The sequence below is a fragment of the Dermochelys coriacea genome, chromosome 7 (genome assembly GCF_009764565.3).
Source record: "Dermochelys coriacea isolate rDerCor1 chromosome 7, rDerCor1.pri.v4, whole genome shotgun sequence".
Lineage (NCBI taxonomy): Eukaryota > Metazoa > Chordata > Testudines > Dermochelyidae > Dermochelys > Dermochelys coriacea.
In genome coordinates this window covers 78,759,546-78,780,989 of record NC_050074.1, presented here as the reverse complement: position 1 = coordinate 78,780,989, position 21,444 = coordinate 78,759,546, and the positions used below count along the sequence as shown (strand labels likewise).

The following is a 21,444-nucleotide window of genomic DNA, read 5'->3' as shown; positions in this document are numbered from 1 at the left end:
GGTGCAGGGAAGATTGTGGTCCTGGTGGAGCACAGCAGAGTCCTGACCAGGGGTCTCTGCCTCACTAGGACTGCAGCCTCCCCCTGGACCTTGTGTCATCAATAATTGAAAAAGCAGCAGCGCAGGGAGCCCTCTGCATCCCTGCTGTCACGGGAATGAGTGAGCAGGGCCTTGACAGCAGAGCTGCAGAGAGGGTTCTCTGCGCTGCTTCTCTTGTCCTCTCAATTATGTAAATAAAATCCATCCCTCTGTCCCCCCCCCCCCCCATGCTATTTGAATAACTGGGAGTACACTGTAGTTGGAACAAAGCATTAGAGGAAAAAAGATTTTAAAATGAACAGCCTGCACTCATACTTAGTTTCATCTCATCTAATCATACGTTTTGCTATAAACTAAGCTAAGTTTTCCTATTAAGTTACAGAAAGAGAACAGAACCAATTCACATTCTCTTAGTCCTCCCCTAACTTAAAATTTAGGTCAATCTAACCTATGACACGCAAGATTGTGAAAAATGCACACCCCTGGGAGATGTATTTAAGCCAACCTAAGCCCCAGTGTAGACAGTGCTAGGTTGACATAGAAATTCTTCCATCAAGCTAGCTACTGCCTTTTGGAGAGATGGATTTACTACAGCAACAGAAGAACCCCTGCCAACGCTGTAGTGCTGTGCCACTGTAGCATTTCTAATGTAGACATAACTTTAGAAAGTCAAGATCCTGTTGTTACCCACCATGGTCACAAATGGTGATTGGGCTAGAGCCATTAAGGCAGCTGCCTCTGCCATTGTTTCCTAAATACCCTTAAGGAGGGACCTGTTAGGTAGCTATTAGAAATGGCTTCCTCCTCCTTTCCCAAGGTGGGCAGACAAACTCCTGGGTGAAATACCATACAAGTGACAGATACAATATTTATTATTAATAGAGCACACCTACATTTGTCTCACTAACATATTTTCACCTATCAGAATAGCATTTAAAAATAAATAAAATCAGAATTGCTGTAAGACAATGTCTTCCATGGCAATAAATACTGAAAAAACTAGCTTCCACTCAGTCCCTTGATGCAGGGTGAGAGGGCTTCCTCCTCTGCCCTGGTAATAAGATGCTTCCAAAGTTCTCATCAAAGTCAATGTCACTTCTGCTATTAGTAAAAGGAAAGTAGTAGTAACTGTTACAAATGAATCTGATGTAGTACGGTCTCTCTGAAAACAGCTGTGTTTTGAAAAACAGTAGATAGGTTAGTGGTTTTGTTTCCTGATCTGTCTAAACTAATATGATGCCATTTTAAATATTACTCCAAGTAATGAGTAATGTCATAGCATTGATGATGCTTTGGTTAGCACTACTGATTGGCTATTGCTCTGGTATTACTTTTGATATTACTTTTATCTGTAGTGTATTAATATTTTTCCAGTGTTCTTGTTTCAAGAATGTAGACCTAGTTACTAAAAATGGTGAGTATTTTATGCAAAAGAGCAAGGATAATGATGATGATGGTTGTTCATGTATTCATACATGGTCTTGGTACTTTCCAGACAGATAAAGATGTGTTCCTTTCTTCAAACAGTTTACAATTTAAATGACAAATTATGGCAGACAATGGGGTTAAGGGAGAGGGAGGAAAAGGATTACAATAGTATCCTGTAGCTACTGAAGCACATATCTTCCAAATATTTTTGCTAATAAATTTCCTAATCTGAATTTTCTTTCAGAATTTAAGTAGAGAAAGTTATGTTTTTCTCCTAAGAGTTTAAAAGGATCTTGTATAACTGCATTGCTTAACCAGCTATAATTAGTGCTTCAGTTATTATGAATATTTATTTATAAACTCCCATGTGTCTACTGATAAACGCCCTCTCTTTCCCCCACCGAAAAAAAAACATCAAGGAGAGTCAGGGGGCATTGCTCCTTTTCGTAATGAATTACTGTAGGTGTCTTTGAACTCCAAAAGCATTTATTATGCTGATTCTTTTCACTTCTGAGCTGTCCAGGCCTCTGTGTATGTGCATATTGTCTGACTTGGCTTAGGCCTTTGCGAATTGTTAGAAACATCATGGAAGTTGGGTAAATCATATTAAAACAGTCTTTAAAGTACACATATTAAACATCCAGGGAAAGTCTAGAAAAAGTCACAAAGTTTAAAAAGCAATATACAGAAGCAGGCTTCTTTTCAGTCTTGATAGCACTGGGGAATTTTTCTCTTTGGTTATCATATTGTTCTTCAATATATGCTAAAATAGAAGTATGCTGGCTTCTCTCTATAGTTTAATTTCTGGTGATACATGGTGTGCTGGTTATGTATTGTACCTGTGCTCTGGCATCATCAAGAACTTTCAGCAACACATGTTTTTGTCCAAATGATACCACTTCATATTACATTATTTTTCCTGGAAGCAGTGCTTGTTTTTACAGTTGCTGAATGTAATGGAGAACGATATGTTGGTTTTGGGCAGCCTTGCCACAAATGTCAGATTTAAATGTTCTATTTAAGTGAGTGGTTTTTTTTTCATTTCACTGCACAGACAAAAGTCCATCCCATCGCCATTTCTTAGGTCTTTCTTGGCACCATCAAGCATAGTTGCCAAGTATTGTGACATTGCATGAAAAATATTTAATTAGCTCAGCTGCATTTTTGCAAATGACTTGTATTTAACCAGTTGGCTGGACTGCCCTAGTGAGAAGTCCTGTTTTATCCACAGCATGACCCTCACAACATTCCTAAGTCTGGTTATGAAGGGGGGACTTCCTCTAAGAGTAACTGGTTGTTCAATTTCCATGGCCCATGCAGTTCTTGACCTCCCATTAATCAAAATACAAACACTAAAAATACAACAATAAATCAAATATTAACACAACATCCAAATTCACTTCGAAGTACTGTACAATGTTTTGCAATAAAAATCATTTCAATGATTGCAGTTATTCCACACTAATTTAAAAGGGGGCTGTGTGTTTGTGTGTGTGTGTGTGTACAGGGTTTGAACCCACAACAGTCAGTTCCACAGCTCAGACCTCTTCTGATTTAGTTATAGGAGTAATTTGTGATGGGAAACAGGCAGCTGTCTTTTATATGGACAATCTTGTAAAGGGAGACATGACACACTGTTTGCCAGGGGATTATGCAACTATTTGGGAGATGACACTGCAATGTTAGGTATCAGGGTTCCTGGGTTGTATTCCTGGCTCTGGGAGCAAAGCATGGTCTACAGCCGCATAACCAAACATAAATTTTATTTTTAGAATTGTCCAAAATGTGCTATGTCTATCAGCATTTTATTTTTTGAGAACACTGTTGGAACATTTACTAGTTCTACAACTTACGAGTAATTGATCTGTTGTACAGTATCTATTAAACATGTGCCAAATTAAAGACTATGAAAATACACAATTATGAAGCTGTCTTTACACATACAGCTATATAAAATAAAAGAGATGATCTAGTTATATTTTTAACTTTGCTGTCAGGCAGATACTTTAGGCATAATACTTGAGTATTGTACTATGACCAGGAATAACTTCCAGTTCTGTAATTAGCTCAGCACAGCCCCCTGTACCCATGGAATGCTCTGTTGACTTCATTGGGGCTCTGTGTACCTGTCCACCCACACAGAGCTCATTGGAGGATTGGGCTGCAGACTAGAACTGATATACAAATTTCGCTAGATATCACTAGGGGAAGGCTTTCCCTAATTCTAGTTTTTATGCATTCTTTGAAAGATCAATTACAAAATTTACATGTAATATGCTAATGATAAAATTTGAGTAAATGTTTTGGGTCCTGTTATATGATAGTCATATTTTGTTCTTGGTATATGACATCTACATGATTGTTTTAAAATTGTATACTTTAAAGTTGTCCTATAAAGTGACTTACAAAATTCTTTCACTTGTAAGAGTATATGCTTAATATTTCTAAGATCCAGGAAAACAGAGGTATTTGGTGCATTATAAATTTTATAATGTAAGGAAAATATGCTTTAAATGTGCTGAACATGTCTCTTAGCCTGCCTATTTGGGGCATACAACATACATTGCTACAGCTGAGCAAAATTTAAAATAGATTTGAAGATTGCATCCATTAAAGATAGGTAGCGTGGTACAGTAGATGGAATGCCAGACTGGGGTCCATTCCCATCTCAGCCCAAGATAACACAGCAGATCAGTGTCAGGTCACTTCCCTGACTTGGCTTCTTTTTCTTGGCTTTCTTTTTCACACTTTGTCTTTGACTTAATATGTGTTTGTACAGTGCCTAGCTAAAAGGGGCCCACATCAGTAGGGCCTCTATGTGCTACTGTAACAGTAGACATATTGACAATACAAGCTCTTCTCTACTTATCCCTCTATACTGTATTAGGAATTGTTCAGTGAGATAACTTTAACTGCCTAAATGGCAACTGTATGATGGATTTTTACTCAGGCAAAAATAACAGATCTAAATATAATAAAATGAATAAGCTTTGAAACTTGGACAAGGATCTATGTTGTGGATGCTACTGTCTTTGCTTCTGTTTTTATTAAAACTCCATTCTGATTGTCTTTTCTGTCAAACGGTTGCAAACAAAATCTTTGTCATACAAAATACCAGTATAGAACCGCAGAGGAGTATAGATGTGGAGGCTTCTAAACAATGGATTGGGAATATCTGTGAATTATATGATTTAAGTAATAAAGCCACAAGTGAAATAAAATAACTGGGAATGTTGTTGTTTTACAGATAAAGAATTATATGCTTGGATGAAATGTGTGAAAGGACAGCCTCATGATCACAAGCATTTGATGCCAACTCAGATTATTCCAGGCTCTGGTATGATCACATAAAAACAATTTATTCGTAATTTCTTTCTGTGTGGAAAGACTGCATTAATTTTAAATAGAAGTTCTAGTTATTTCTGATATTACTTTTCAAAGCTACCTGTAGCACAATATATCCTCACCAAATAAGTGGGGAGGACAGAGTAGGAGAGGTGCAGAGGAACATGGAGGACAGGATGGAGGTGAGAATTGGTGGATGTGTATGCAGGGAAATATAGGGGACAGGGGGTCGGGGATGGGGAGAAAGTAGGGTTTTACACATTGCCTGCTTTACACTGCTTCAGAGTTGTCTAAAGCAGTCAGAATGTACTAGTAAATCTGACCATAAAAGTTAAAATTTAAAAAATATATCATGTTGATATTATATGCTTTCCAATAATAGAAACATTACATGGTAACGTTATTTTTGGGATTCTTATTTGTTGTTCATGAGTGAAATTATTAATAAACTTTTTAAAAAGTAGAAAATTCTCAGATGGTGTAACTATTGTGGTGCAGTTTAGGTTGAAAATATGAATGTATAATTTAGCGTAAAAAGAACTAAAAGAATGTTTCAATTATCCCCCAAACAAGCATTGTAAACCCCAAAAATTCAGACTTTTGATTAAAAGAAATCAAAACATTTATGTATGGAATACCTAATACAGTTGGGGCACTTGAAGAACTTTAACTCTGCCCTTTAGTGATATCATAAGGGGAAAAAATTAAAAATCAAATGTGTCTTTAAACAGTTTAAGTAAATTCATTCTAAATGGGACAACAAACACATAATAAATATAATTTTATGGTTGTTGCTTGGTATTATTTCAGGGGGAAGTTAGGGCATCCAAGCATACTTCACAGATTTAGATTTCTAACTCTCAAACACACACATGCCATACCAAAAAAATATTTAAGTTGCTAGGTGAAGCACTCATCTCAGAAAATGCCAACATTACGACTGCCTACATATTCTCAGTTCTGTCCCCTTATGCATATCCATTATAATGTAGTGTTTTAATAGGAATGTAAAATATTAATGGTTATATAGTTAACTGATAAGTATTAGTCTTACCGTTAACCCTCCCTCATTCGCCCACCTCCTTCCGGGTGAGGTGACCTTAGAAGACCTTGCTGGGGGCTGGGGCCTCCACGTGGGTCTCGAACAGGTTCTCCTGCAGCAGAGATGCCATTTTGGGATGTTGGTAAGAGTTGACTGTAGCAACCAGGAAGGGATGAGCATCACGTTTCTTTGTCAAGACATGTCTCCCAACAGAACCAAGTGGGAATCTTGCAGAAAAATAGTATGTGATTATATAATTAAAGATGTATCTTAAAGCTTGCATAGGAGGCAGAGTTAAGACTAAGAGGACAATCTTCATTTTGTTGTTTATTTGTGAGTGCTTAAGAATCTTTTGAGCTTTTAGTATGGAATATAAATAGTTTTATAACACCATCACACTTTTGTAAAGAGGATCACAAAATAAATTTACATTGTTCATGAAAGAACTGTTAATGGTTTTCTTTATTCCTACTTTAACTTATAGTTCTGACAGATCTTCTAGATACCATGCACAGTCTTAGAGAGAAATTTGAGATTAAATCCTATTGTCAGTGTACCAGCAAACAGACCATGCAAACTGGGAAATTCCCTACAATGAACGGTGTCTCTCAGGTGAGTCTATAGTATATTTAAGTTCGGAGTTTAGTGTTTAGACATGTTGATATTTGTTGATTTTTTTAAAAAAAAATAGTTGAATAATATCAATAAATCAACTTTTTCATGAATTTTATATAATTCTGTTCTGTGTAATTTATATATTGGCAAATTACCATCTACCATCGTTGCTATTGTTTTGCTCATATTAAAACAAAATACTATATTTAAAAATAAAATTGTTCTGCTCTATAGGTTTTACAGAATGTCCTTAATCACAGTAATAAAATTTCTCTGTGCATGCCTGAGTCTCAGCAGCTGAATACCCCTCAAAAGTCTGAGACAAATGGCAATACAAGTCCGGGGAGTGATGTAAGCGCAGACAGCAAGTTAACTCCACCAGAATCCCAGTCTCCGCTGCATTGGTTAGCTGATCTAGCAGAGCAAAAAGCCAGAGAGGAAAAGAAAGGTAAATATTAGACATACTAATGTTAAGTGCGTGGTTTTGGGTGCTCCAGGAATTTGTGCTGAACTCACTATAAAAAAAATTCCACATTGGGTTTGATTTGTGACATAAATAATTAAAATGTCATATTCCCTAATCTTATAAACTCAGTGCTGCCTTCTAGGGGCATCAAAACTAGTTATCAATTATTTGTTGAATATAACAGAGAAGCCACTAGTGGAATGCATATGTAATGTGTTAGTGTTTCCCAGCCTCTCTCAGCTACAGCATCTCTCATTTGTGACAGGTGCACACTCAGCTACATGTCTGAGATGTTGAGGAAGGCCTTTTCATGGTACACTGTTTGACAGCATTTTGAAGGATCTAATTCATCCTCTGGTGTGTTTTCAGGTGAATAAAGCACTAGTGCTACAGTATATTACCACCACTATAAAATACAGGATGCCAGTGTTCGAATTTCTGCATCATGACACAATCATGTATCAAAAGTATTTTTTATTTTAGAAAATAAAGAATGTCTTCCTGGAAAACATACTAAAGAAGAGAGAGACCAAGAGAGTTCAGAGTCTCTAAATTGTAAAACATCTCCTCCTGTGTCCCAGAACAACGAACAGGGCTCAACCTTACGAGACCTACTGACTACAACAGCTGGCAAACTGCGTCTGGGCTCTACAGATGCTGGCATTGCTTTTGCTCCAGTTTACTCTACAGGAACAACAGTGAGTGTATTAACAGAATGCATGGGAATTTTGAAAATTCACACAACTTGCTTTGGTACATTTTAATTAGAACAGCCTAATGACTCTAGCTTTGAATGTTAATTTATTATTAAATATGTAAGTAAACATCACTAAAGCTTCCCTGAAAGAAAGGTAACTTGCATGTTTAGTAATGATTGATACATATTGTAAATAATTTGGACATTGATTTAGATTAAACATTGACTTAGTAATTTAAAGAGAGTTGAATATATTGATTCTCATTTTAACTGCAGTTCCCTGATTCCAGATGATTATTTCAGTAAACTTTTCTGTGGGTGCAATATATTAGTATATAGTTTTTATTTATATTTAATATTTCTGACATTCTGTTGAAGAAGGTAAATCTGAAATTTCCTAGTAAACTATTTTTGTTTTTCTACAAGGGTGGCAAAGGTGGAAGGACTATGCCAAACATTCTTGATGACATAATTGCTTCAGTTGTAGAAAACAAGATTCCACCAAATAGACCACCAAAGATAAATGTAAAATCTGAACTGAAGGATGGGCCAAAAGATGGTCAAAAATCTATTCTGGATGATTGCAGTAAATTCTACAGCGGTATTCCACATTCATGGATCTGTGATAAGCATATTTTGTGGCTCAAAGATCATAAAAACAGCAGCAACTGGAAGCTCTTTAAAGAGTGCTGGAAACAAGGAAAGGTACATATCGAAGTGTAGTTCTATTATGAAAAGTGACTCTAGGTATAGGTTCCATGCTTGTGTGTCTGAGACTTTCAGATCCATTCTGCTCAGTTTACAAGTAGAATGATGGTAATTCAGACTTTCAACTGTATTAGGTTAGCAGGGCTAACAGGAGTAAAACCTAATTAGTCAGTAAAGTGAACAGGTATTTTAATCATATTATTTCACCATCAGCAGTAGTTTCTCCCTCCATCACCAACACAAACTCCCGCTAATTCAATAGCATGACCTTAGAATTTAACCTCAACTTCGCAGGTGCCATGCCAGGTAAGTTGGCTTTTTGTAAAAGTAGGGAATTAAAAATAAATTTAACAGCTAAAGATATAAAGACAATTGGAAGAAGTCTGAATCCACATCTTTTGTTCACCCTTGGCAAATACAGAATATATGTGTACTGAAAGTAGAGTTTAAAATAAAAATGTAATTACTTGAGTTTTTTCCACAAAGATTATAAGGTATATTCATAGATTATTTGGATCCAGTGATGCAGACTGTTCAAATGATGTTAGATAACTGGAGAAATTCTAGACTTCTTATTTACACCAGTGTAGATAAATATGGGTTAAAAGTAGTCCAAAGCTACAGTTTTAATTTATTAAGTTTTTCCATTTATTATTCTCCCTAAAATTAGATAATAGGAAGAAAAATCAGACTTTACTTGGCAGTAGGTGCTGTGGGAGAGAAACAGCATATTAAACAAGCTATTCTTCGTAATTATAATAATAGAAGATGGAATTAAATTAGCCGCCCTAACTGTATATGTTACTAAAAGGCATTTGCAGTTACAGAAGAAACTGGGATGGGTGAATGAAAATAATCCAGATTGATTGAGATTAGAAAGTGAGATTGTTTAAAGAAAAGAAAAGCATAGTTACGACTTCGGACAGAACTACATGTGTTCATGTTTGAAATGTTTTTTCACAACAGTAAGGGTTGGAAATGCAATTTTTTTTTAAATGGAAACTTAAATTCTAGATATTGAAAACTCAAAATCTAGAAGAACTGAGTGGTAACACTCCCCATGCACTGGGGAATATTTCGTATCATTAGAGACCAGCCAAATTTATTTGACAGGTTTTTTAACAAATGTAAGTATTGTGTTCCTTTTGGTGGTTTTGTTGCATCAATCAAAACTGAAGTTTGTCTCACTGGTCTGCCACATTTACTAGCTTCTGAGGTTGTATAAGCAGAAAATGTAAATACATATGCTAAGAAGCACTAAATGTGTAAGCAAAAAACTTCAGAATGACTTGAGCTCATCAGTATTGTGTGGTGTTCTTTGAGTGCTTGCTCATGTCAGTTCCATTTTTAGTGTGCACACGCCCACGTGCACAGTTGTTGTAGATTTCTGCCTTAGAGGTATCTGTCAGGCTGGCTATAGCACCCTCTGGAGTGACACTCCCATGCGGCGTTGTATCAGGCGCCTCTAGCCCTGCACCCTTTCAGTTCCTTCTTATCACCTGTGACAGTTGGTTGGAGTGCCTTGTCTTGCATCGCAAGAGCAGTAGCGATTTTCCTCATAGACTTCATTCTGTTCGTTGTTGTATATAGTTCATAGTGGTTAGTCCTAATGTTAAGTTAATAGAGTCCTGTTTGGGACTTTGCCCCAAGCAGAGCATGCCCCTTCTCCCAGCTTCAAGTCATGTTCGGCATGCAGCAGGCCGATGCCGATAAGTGATCCCCATGATAGTTGTCTCAAGTGTCTGGAAGAAAGCCACAGAAAGGACATGTTGTATTTGCAAGAACTTTTGCCCTCACACCCAAAAGGAGCAGGATATCCACTTGAGGGCCCTCCTAATGGAGGCTGCTCTTCACCCCGCGTTGCAGCCCTCCACCGGATCCCATGCCAAGTACATCAGCTTTGGTGCACAGTGTGCTGCTGGCACCAGACTCTGCCCAGCACCACTCCCCTTCGCTGGTGCCAAGGAAGTGGCAGAAGAAGCAGAGTCCTTCAGGGCTTCACAAGTGTACCGCTGCAGTAGGACCGCCAAGCCCTTCCAGGGACCCACCACCACCACCCTGGGCAGCAGCAGGGGCTCCCAGCCTATCATGGGGCCTTCAGTGCTCGAAGCAGTCCCGGCAGCTAAAGAGCAAAGCCGACCAACTCCACAGGTGCCACGCCAGGTGACTGAAACGGCTCCGTCCCTGGCACCAAAGGTAAGTCCAATGGGGTGCAACAGCATAGACTGGCAGAACACCCCTGGTCACCAGACCACAGGTGCAGGTCTCTTTTGCCGCGACCTCGGGCACCACACGCCAGCTCTCCAGCCAGGAGGCCTAGGTCCTCAACGAGATCCCTGCCTACTAGGCGTGGGACTCCGGACTCGAGGTGCCATTCCGTATGCCACTGGTACCAGTGAACATCTGTCCACAGGTCACCAAGGCGCTGGTCACTCTCTCTCAGATGGTCTTCTCGATGTCGGTCGCTGTCCTGAACGGGTTGTGTAGGATCTCTGCTCTGGTCTCCTTTGCCCCGTACTGTTCCTTGGGCAGGTGGCGTTACTCACCATCACTCTGCTGATTGCCCACTAGGGTCTGCAGATAGACTCAGGTGTCAGCAGCTCTGCTGTGGTTGCTGGAGGGACAGTGGTCGGGGTCAGACCACAACTTCAGTCCATCACCGAGGAGGGATGACTCTCCACCAACGCGAGAGATTAGGACGGCACCAGCCACGGTACTCTTCACCTTTTCCTCCCCACCCCCCATGACAGTAGTGGAACCTATGGGGCTCCCAATACTGCCAGCCTTCCCTGGCCACATCGGACAAGCTGGCCATGGCACTGCCATCACCGCTGTCAGATCACAGTGCCGAGGCTGAGGCGGCACACCGCGCTGAAGGAGCCCTCCCCTGACAAGGACGGGGACAACACCCTCCCACAGGCGGTGCAGTCGTTATCATCGTCCCTGGACAAGGCAGTAGCCAGGCCATCCCACACCAGCAGCCTTCTGAATGACTTTAAAGAGCATCATGTCCTCCTTAAATGGGACAGTCTTGACTTGCAGATTGAGAAGGTCGCTGAGGAGGCAGACGACCTCTTCAGTGTCATCTCAGCCACTACACTGGCTAAGATTGCGTTGCCTGTCCACCCAGGGGTGCTCAAAATTGTGAAATCATGTGGGAACCCCCCTCCTCTATTCTGCCAACATCAAAGAAAGTAGAAAAGAAATACTATGTCCATGCAAAGAGTTTCGAGTATCTGTATACTCATCCCCGTGCAGCTTCACTGGTTGTGTCCGCAGTGAATAAAAGGGACAGACAGGGCCACCCCAGTGGAACGCCAAAAAATAAGGAGACCAAAAGACTAGACCTGTTTGTCAGGAAAGTTTATTGGATGGCCAGCTTACACTTTAGGGTCTCTAACCACCAGGCACTGCTGGGAGATTATAACTTTAATCTATGGGACTTCCTTAATAAGGTGACAGAGGCTCTCCCACAGGACCATGCCCAAGAGTTCACTGAGTTGGCGAGTGAAGGCAATGGCGGTGGTCCTCCAGATGGGATGCAAATGGACTCAGCTGCCAGAGTGGTCACATCGGCGGTGGCCATGAGACGCAACTCCTAATTGCAGGCTTCTGAGCTGTCCCAGGAGATGCAGACCATGATCCAGGACCTCACATTTGAAAGTTTGGGGCTCTTCTCTGAGCTGACTGACTGTAGGCTCCATGGACTTAAGGACTCCCAAGCCACCTTCCACTCCCTGGGCTTGCATGCCCCTCAGCCAGTCAGGAAGCCGTTCTGACCTCCACCGCTGCCTCCTCAGTCGCAGTGTAGGTCCTGTGGGGCTCTCAGGTTCGGCTCCTACAGGAGGAAGGACAAGGATAAGGGGCATAAGAGACACTACCTGTCCTCTTCCAGCCTGGCTGCCCAACCTGACCCTCCCAGAAGTCAGGGAGGGCAGAAGCAGTCATTTTGAGGATGCGCTCAGGGACAGTATTGGATCCAATCCTCCCTTTCCTCAACTGTCTCTGTCCTTTCCAATTGGCCTGGTCCCGTGTCACTTGGACCACTAGGTGCTCGATGCAGGCTGACTCCTGAGCAGCTCTTCGTTCAGGAGGTTGAAAATGTCCTGAACCTTGGGCCAGTGGAAAAAGTTTCTCGGAACATGGAAGGCAGAGGATTTTACTCCCGTTACTTCCTAATTCTGAAGGCAAAGGGGGGCCTCAGACCCATCCTAGACCTGCGTCGCCTCAACAAGTCCTTCAAGAAGTTGAAGTTTTGCATGGTCTCTCTAGCCTCCATCATTCCCTCCGTGGATCCAAGAGATTGGTATGTCACCCTCGATTTAAAGGATGCATATTTCCATATTTCCATCCTCCTGGGGCACTGACACTGACACTTCCTCCTCTTCACGTTGGGCCAGTGCCATTTCCAGTTCATGGCAATGCCCTTTGGTATCTTGTCGACGCCAAGAGTGTTCACAAAGTGTATAGCGCCAGTTGCCGCTTACCTGAGATGTCGAGGAGTCCAAATATTACCCCTATCTCGATGACTGATAAGTGGCCGGTCCCTGGATCAGGTGCAGAGGCATCGCAATCTGGTATGTTCCACCTGCTGCAACCTGGTGTTGATAACGAACGAGAAAAAGCCAACCTTAACCCCAGTACGATGCATAGAATTCATTGGAGCGGTCCTTGACTCCACTCGGACCAGGACCTTCTTCCCTGAGATTGGTTCCAGGCCATGGCAGACCTCATTGCGGGCCTGCGGACCCACCCGCTCACCACTGCTCACATGTGCCTGAGACTGTTGGGCCACATGGCAGCATGTACTTATGTGGTCCGGCACATGTCTTTGCCTCAGACCCCTTCAGGTAGGGCTGGCGTCAGTCTACGTCCCCAATGTCAGTTCGACTAGCCTGCCAAGCCTTTCACCTCAGATTCAAAACAGGATGGTGCAGTTCCTGATGGACAATATGGCTACAGTTCTGTATATCAATAGGTAGGCAGAGCCAGATCGTCTGCCCTCTGTCAGAAAGCCCTTAGGCTCTGGGATGTCTGTCTGCAGCACAACATCCATCTTGTGACCGCTCACCTTCCAGGGACCAAGAACACTTTGGCAGATCACCTCAGCAGGACGTTCTTGTCTCACCATAAGTGGTCCCTTCATCCGGAGTTGGTTAGTTCCAACTTCCGCAGGTGGGAAGCTGCCGTAGGTGGACCTGTTCGCATTCAGGCAGAACAGGAAATGCCATGTCTTCTGCTCGATTGAGGGTATGGACAGAGAATGCCTGTCGGACGCCTTTCTGCTTCTGTGGTCGGGGACTTTGATGGATGCCTTCCCTCCAGTGCCGTTGCTGGCCAGGGTCTTCACAAAGATTAAACAGGACAGGGTGAGGGTCATCCTCATAGCACTGGCATGGCCGCTCCAACACTGGTTAAGCTGTCTGCTGGACCTTTCAGTGGCAACCCCATTCCAGCTACCACTCAGGTTGGACCTGTTGTCCCAGAACCATGGCAGTCTTTTGCTCACCAACTTGGCGGGGTTACATCTGTTGGCCTGGCTGCTGCATGGGGTTCAGTGCATCCTGTTGGGAAGTAAGAAGCCCTCCACCAGAGCGACCTAGCTGGTCAAGTGGAAACTGTTCATTTGCTGGATTGCAGACAAAGGTGTTCTTCCCGAGCAGGCTGCCTGCAATTTATTCTTGACTACCTCCTGCATCTCAAGCTCCAAGGCTTGTCCCTCTCATCAGTCAAGGTCCACCTCGTGGCCATCTCCGCCTTCCACCTGCCGTTCAAGAGCAGATCAGTTTTTGTTCAGGATATCACAACCAGATTCCTTAAGGGCCTAGAGTGCCTCCACCTGCAAGTCAGGAACCCTGTCCCACAGTGGAATTTGAATCTGGTGCTGTGGCAGCTCACGGGTCCTCCCTTTGAGCCTCTGGCTTCCTGCTCTCGCCTTCCCCTGTCTTGGAAGGTAGCGTTCCTGGTCACAGTGACATTGGCCCACCGAGCATCCAAGATTCGGGCACTCACCTCACAGCCACCGTACATGTCTTCTACAAGGACAAGGTCCAGCTAAGGCTGCGTTTGGCTTGTCTTCCCTAGGTAGTCTCTCAATTTCATTCAAGCCAAGACATTTAGTTATGTGGCTTCGGAAAGAAAACCAGTAAGTCAGAGGAGGAGCGTAGGCTACGTGCCCTTCTACATTGACAGGACGAAGCCCTTCCGTAATTCGACGCAGTTTTTCGTCGCTGTGGTCGACAGGATGAAAGGTTGCCCTATATCCACTCAAGGAATTTCCTCTTTGGATCACTGCCTGCATTCACTTCTGCTATGATAAAGCTAAGGTGCCACCCCCGGTGATAGTCACGGCCCACTTTACCACGGCGCAAGACTCTTTGGCAGCCTTTCTGGCCCATGTACCTATTCAGGACATCTGTAGAGTGGTCCCTTGGTCGTCTGTCCATACCTTTATATTCCCCTATGCACTGACCCAGCAGGCCCAGGACGATGCTGGCTTCGGTAGGGCAGTACTGCAAGCCACTAAGCTCTGAGCTCCAAGCCCACCTCTGTGCATACTGCTTGTTAGTTACCTAAAATGGAATCAACATGAGCAAGCACTCAAAGAAGAAAACTGTTTCCTACCTTTTCATAAGTATTGTTCTTCGACATGTGTTGCTTATGTCCATTCCATTTCCCACCCTCCTACCCCTGTCGGAGTTGTCGGCAAGAAGGAATGGAGGGGGCCATGGCAGGCAGTGCCTGATGTACTGCTGCATGGGAGCATGGCTCCAGAGGACGCCACAAGTAGCCCTACACTAAAGCAGAAATCTCTGACAACTGTGCACGTGGGCACGCGCACATCTAAAATGGAATGGATGTGAGCAACGCATCTTGAAGAACAACAGTTATGAAAAGGTAGGTAACTGTTTTTTTTTCTCACTTCATTCGTAATTACAGTTTTTTAATCAAATATCTACACTGATACTAGAAAAAAATGTTCTCTAACAACGGTTACAATGCAGACACTTTGCAGAAGAAGAATTGTGATGTGCTCTGAGGATAACTGAAAGTGTGACACTGTACCCAACAAGTTTTATATATTTTAAATAATTGAACCTTTTATTACAGAACATGAATTCTTAGTGTTGTGCTTGTTCTATTTCACTGTTTAATATCTGACTGCTCAGATATCTGTACTTTTGGAGAGTGAATTAGTAGGATGGGTATGTAGCATATATTGGCCCTTTCCCCATATTGAAAGGTATATTTTTAATAGATTTTATTACTGTGCTCAGAAGTTTGTCAGGCACATAACAAATAGTTTTCTCAGTGTCAATGTAGATATTTGATTCAAATTCTATAATTACTATTAATAAATAAGAAGGATTCTCCTAAATTGTGTTGAAGATTAGGCAACAGAATTTAAGTCAATGGCAGTTTTGCCATTGACTTCAGGGGGCCAAGACTTCACCCCAAGACTAGAATGTATTTATTTGCTCTGGTTTAATTGAAAAAGCACCCTTTTGAAATGCAGTTTGTATTAGACTTTTACCATTTCCTTTATTTATTTTTAAGCCTGTATTAGTGTCTGGAGTGCACAAGAATATGAACATCAACTTGTGGAAGGCAGAGTCAATTAGCCTAGATTTTGGAGACCACAAAGCTGATCTCCTAAACTGCAAAGACAGCATTATTTCAAACATCAATGTCAAGGAATTCTGGGATGGTTTTGAAGAAGTTGCAAGTATGTTATTTCAAGTATATTATTCCAATATTCATAAATACTGTAGCCACATATGCTGCAAACAAAGGATACTCTTTAACCATGGATTTTGAGGTTTTGAAGATATTTAAATTCAAACAAAAATTTTAGCCAATCTGTTTAGACAGTACGGAGGCTTTGCATTTTTGTATATTTGCAGGATGGTATAGGTACAGTATATGCCATAATATTTTCTATATCACTATATGAATTTTAAAGTAAATTAAATGTCCAATTTTGAGCTCAGCTATTTAAATGTGTCTTATCTTGGAACTTGTAAAATTAGTTGCTTAGCACATGCATTCATTTTCAAAGATATGGTACAATATACAGTGTATATCTGAGATCAGAATGGAGCAGTGAAAGTTCAGTTGTATCGTCCGGTTCAGTATAAAGAAAACATCTACAATGTGTATAGTTTTGAATAATTTGTATATCGTTTACAGAACGACAAAAAATAAAAGGTGGGGAAACGGTTGTACTAAAACTGAAAGACTGGCCCTCTGGTGAAGACTTCAAGGCTATGATGCCTGCAAGGTATTTCTTTATTTAAAATTTATAAATTCATTATGATGACTTTATTTGTGTGTCAGAAATAATATGCATCCAATTACATTCTTCGTTCTTTTGTTCTCTAGATATGAAGACTTATTAAAAAGTTTACCATTGCCAGAATATTGTAACCCAGAAGGAAAATTGAATTTAGCTTCCCATTTACCAGGGTTTTTTGTACGTCCAGATTTGGGACCCAGATTATGCAGTGCGTACGGTAAGTGACTATTAGTATCATAGGAATACAGGAATTTCCATACCCTTCCATGCCTGTATTCCCTTTAATCCAGTATCCTGTCTCTGACCATGGGTAGCATGTGATGGTTTAGAGGAAGGTGCAGTTGTCATTTAGTGAGCAATTATGGATAGACCATAAAGGAAATCACTTCTAATCTCTCTGTTAATGATTGGTTTATGCCCTGAAGCATAAGGGTATTCCTTATACATTGTATTTTTTTATCCTTTCTAATACAGTTGTGGATATTCTCTGCAGAGTAATATTGCTTTTATCAGTTTCATTTATTAATAAACTCCCAAGTTGTTTAATTTTTCTGCATCTATATTTATTGTATGTTGAAGACTCAAAAAACCTGTTTAGAACAGACTTTGCTTCCCTCAGTCTTTCTGCACTCCAGTGTCTCCCACAGTTCTAGGTATCTGGGCTACTCCTCTCTACTCTGCACCTCAGGGAGGCAAATCAATGTTTTAGGGCTCTGGCCATGTTCCCTCTGCCAGATTCTCTGTCTCCGAAGCAGCAGGCCATTGACAGGTCAATTGTTTCCACCCTCATTTGTCTAGTTCTTGAATTTTTTACCCAGTTTTTCTGGAAGTGGTGAGCAGATTTCTCTTTTTCATATATCTCCTCCTCCCTGGGTTAGTTAACACTATTGTGGTTTAAATCACCCTGAGCTCCACTGCAGCATCTCCCTGCGGGCTCCTCTGCCCCTATAAAGGCATGGCAGAGCAGCCAAGAAAGCAGTGGATCAAATCTAAACTGCGCTCTATTTATGAGGCAGCCTTCCCAGGCTCAGTAGATCGTGAGTTGTGCCTATACAGCTGACACTCACTCCATTACATCCCGGAGCTATGAGTTGGACAGGCATCTAGGGACTCCTTCCCGCCAAAGCAGCTGTGACTCTATCATGGGAAAAATGGACCAGGAACTCCAGTGCAGAACAGGGAGAGGCTCCAAAGGTGAAGAGGATCTCAGCCAGTTAACTTGGGGGGTAAGACCCAGGGGACCCTGGAGAACAAAGCATGGAGGCTTTCAGATCAACAAGTTCCCTCCCCCAAGACCCCTACAAGTTTTAAAGTGGGTCCTGAGTGCTCTGTGGAAAGAAGCAGGGCTCCTAATCAGTCTCCCTCTCTCCCAGTTTGACTGAGGCTCTGAAAATGTGTCCCCCCCACCCCAGAATGGAATCCAGCAGGGGAGAGTTCAGAGAGAGATCCATTGAGACGGCTTTAGGCACAAAAGGCTTCACCAAACCCACAGCAGAGCTTCTACACTCCCAACATGCCCAAAAAGAGCTGAAAAACAGAGAAAATCCAGAAAGTACAAATCTTCTGACTCTTGCCCCTCCTCCTCTTCCGAAGGCGAGCTGTCGAGGGCTGAAACCAAACAGGTCTGGAAAAAAAGAGAGAAATTCCAGACTGTGCAGTAAGGTTGTCTCCATGATTCAAATTCAACCTGACACAGCTGTAGCATTCCTAGCAAGGGCAGAGCAGGGTGGTTATTTCCTCAGAAGGGGAAATATGCCTGAAGAAGCCCCTGGGTAGAAAGATGAAGGCCACTCTCAAAAAGGCTGCCTCTGCCACCCTCAGGGCATTCCTAATAGCTACCTGCCTTGCAAGAGCATCTCTCTCCTGGATGGAAGATCTCAGAGCCCTTAATGACAGAGATCACCCTGATCACCCTGACCAATTAAAATTGGTTCCATTTTAAAGAAAGGCTTCCTAGCAACAGCATTTGTAGCTGATGCTTCAATAGATGTAATGAAGTCCTCAGTCCAAGCCAGGATTTCCAGGTCTGTAGCCAGACGCTACTTATGGCTCCAACCCTGGAAAGTGACTACCCACTCTAAGCAGGTCCTGTGCTTGGCCAAGTTCACAGGCTCTCTCTTTTTTGGAAAAAAGCTGGATAAGATGGTGCTTGACAGTGCTGCAAAATCCAAACATTATCTTTCTTTCATTGGTAAGTGCCCTCATAAAAGAATATAGACTGGCCTTCAGACAGAGGTGCTCCTTTCAGCGTTTGTCATCATAGAGTTACCAACAAAGGGACAACAGATTCCCCAAAGGAAAACAGTAGAACCGAGTTTGGGGGGAAATCCAGAGTGATCTCGGCCTCCTTGCAAACCCACTTTGACAAAGATTGCATATAGACTCTGCCCAGAACTGAGACTAGGGACTAGGGGACAAAATTTCCCATTTCCTGGAGGAATGGTTTACATTGGCCACAGACAAGTGAGTCGGGGTATAGTAAGCGAGGGATATTTCCTCATGCTACAGGCTCCACCCCATCCATTCTTCATCCAGTTTCCTATTTCCAGCAATCCCTTAAAGCACAATGTGATTCAGAACGAAATATCTCATCTTTCATATATGGGAATGCTAGAGTGTGTTCCCTCAGAAGAAAGGTTCTTGGGGTTCTATGCAATCTGTTTCATTTTGCAGAAATGCACAGGGGGTATCCAAGCCGTTCTGGACCTCAAAAGGCTCAGCAAGTGAATGAAGAGAACAATATTTTGGATGGAGACTCTGGCCTCTATTGTGTCATCCCTGGTGTGGGGAGACTTCCTGACTTCAGTGGACCTCGGACAGGGGAGGGCAAACTACAGCCCGTGGGCCGGATCCGGCCTGTCAGGGCTCTCAGTCCGGCTTGCAGGATTGCCAGCCCCATGGCGCAGCGTGGCTAAGGCAGGCTCCCTGCTTGCCCTGGCCCCACGCCGCTCCAGGGAGTGGCCAGCACCATGTCCCTGCTGCCTCTGTGGGAAGGGGTGGGGGTAGAGGGCTCTCCACCCCTGCAGCTCCCATTGGCCGGGAATGGGGAACCACGGCCAATGGGAGCTTCAGGGGTGGTACCCACAGGCGAGGGCAATGCATGGCAGAACCGCCTCCCCAACCCCACCCCCAGGAGCCATTGCTGGACATGCTGGACACTTCCGGGAACAGCACGAGGCCAGGACAGTTAGGGAGCCTGCCTCAGCCCCGCTGCATGTTGCTGCCACCCCAGAGCTGCTCAAAGTAAGTAGCGCTGGGCCAGAGCCCACACCCCAAACCCCTCCGGCACCCCGCACCCCAACTCCCTGCCCTGAGCCCCCTCCCACACTCTGCACCCCCCACCTGCACCCCAACCCCCTGCCCTGAGGCCCCAACCCCCTGCCTTACCCCTCCTTTACCCAACTCCCTGCCACACCCCTCCTGCACCCCAACCCCCTGCCCTGAGCTGCCTCCTGCACCCCAACCCCTTGACCTGAGCCCTTCCTGCACACGGCACTCCCTCCTGTGCCCCAAACCCCTGTCCCAGCTCTATATTCATGGCACTGCATACAATTTCCCTACTCAGATGTGGCCCTCAGGCCAAAAAGTTTGTCCACCCCTGATCTAGGAGGTACCACCACAGACTTCTGAGGTTTCCCTATGTCAGGAAACATAATCAGTAACCAGCACTCCCATTCAGTCTGTTCTCAGCCTTCAGGGTTTTTTCAAAGATGGCAGTCGTAGCCAGATGCAGCTCACAGGGAGCCCACCTGGATGACATCCTGATCAGAGCTCCATCAGAGTGAGCAGCTCACAGAGTCTTGTTCAGATGTTGTGTCTCCTGCTGGCTCACAGTTTCATTATCAATGTCCAGAAAAGTTTGATTCCATCCACCAGAATTACTCATCTGGGGGGTGGAAATAGGCACCTCGCTATGAAAGCTCTACCCATCATTAGAAAGAAAATCCAAGATCTTATCTGCTCCAAAGCTACAGGAAACCTCCCATAGCACTGTGCCTTGAACAGGTAGGCCTTCTGGTGGTATATATAGGATCACTCCATGGCCACAGTCATGCATCAGGTGCGTTCAAGCCTTCATCCTAAAAGTGTGGGACCACTCCTTGGAACACATGAAATATCATGAATGGATTCCAGTATAGGGGCTCAACTCCCTACAATGGATGTCAGCTCAGGACATTGTCCACAAAGGATGCTCTTCTGCTTTCCAACCAACTCCATCCTGGAGAGTTTGGTAGCACGTTTGAAGACCCAAACAGCTCAGGGCCTCTGGAGCCCCAAGGAAACGACTCATGGCATAAACCTTCTAGAACTAAGAGTGGTCAGGCTGTTTCTGCAGTAGTTCCAGACCACTGTAGAGGAGAACCATGTCCTGATTCAGTCAGACAGCACAACTGTAGTTGCATATTTAAACGAAGGGGAACCGAGGAACCTGGCACTACACACGAAAGCAGTAGAAATAATGAGGTGGGTGGAGCAATTTCTCCTTTCCTTTAGAGCATTCCACATAAAAGGGGATGTGAACCAAAAGGCAGGCTAGCTCAGTGGGCTCATGGTTGTCAACTCCGAGTGGTGTCTGAATAGGAGGTTTTTGATCTCAGAGTTCAGATATTTGGCCTCCATTCAACTGACCCATTCACGAATCATATGAACTCAGAGCCTGTAATACTTCACCCGGGAGTCAGACCCCAGATCCATGGAGTGATGCTTATCCCACAGTTGGCTGCCGAGTCTGTTCTACGTGTTTCTACCCTTTCCACAACTGGGGAGGGTGGTCCAGAAAATAAAACAAGAGCAGGCAGTCATAATAC

General features: G+C 43.2%; 1 protein-coding gene across 4 annotated transcripts in view; it reads left to right on the top strand.

Moving 5' to 3' along the window:
- The window catches only part of JMJD1C (jumonji domain containing 1C), a 322,463-nt gene that overhangs the window by 267,569 nt on the left and 33,450 nt on the right, over window positions 1-21,444 (top strand). For 3 of the 4 annotated variants that reach the window (XM_038409078.2, XM_038409080.2, XM_043519474.1), the window contains 8 exons: window positions 4,715-4,804; window positions 6,339-6,466; window positions 6,704-6,917; window positions 7,419-7,633; window positions 8,059-8,337; window positions 15,898-16,066; window positions 16,531-16,621; window positions 16,723-16,853. In XM_038409078.2, the coding sequence (XP_038265006.1) occupies window positions 4,715-4,804; window positions 6,339-6,466; window positions 6,704-6,917; window positions 7,419-7,633; window positions 8,059-8,337; window positions 15,898-16,066; window positions 16,531-16,621; window positions 16,723-16,853 (1,317 nt within the window). Of the gene's footprint in view, window positions 1-4,714; window positions 4,805-6,338; window positions 6,467-6,703; window positions 6,918-7,200; window positions 7,305-7,418; window positions 7,634-8,058; window positions 8,338-15,897; window positions 16,067-16,530; window positions 16,622-16,722; window positions 16,854-21,444 lie in introns of those variants that run through there. The other variant, XM_043519475.1, reaches the window with a different exon arrangement.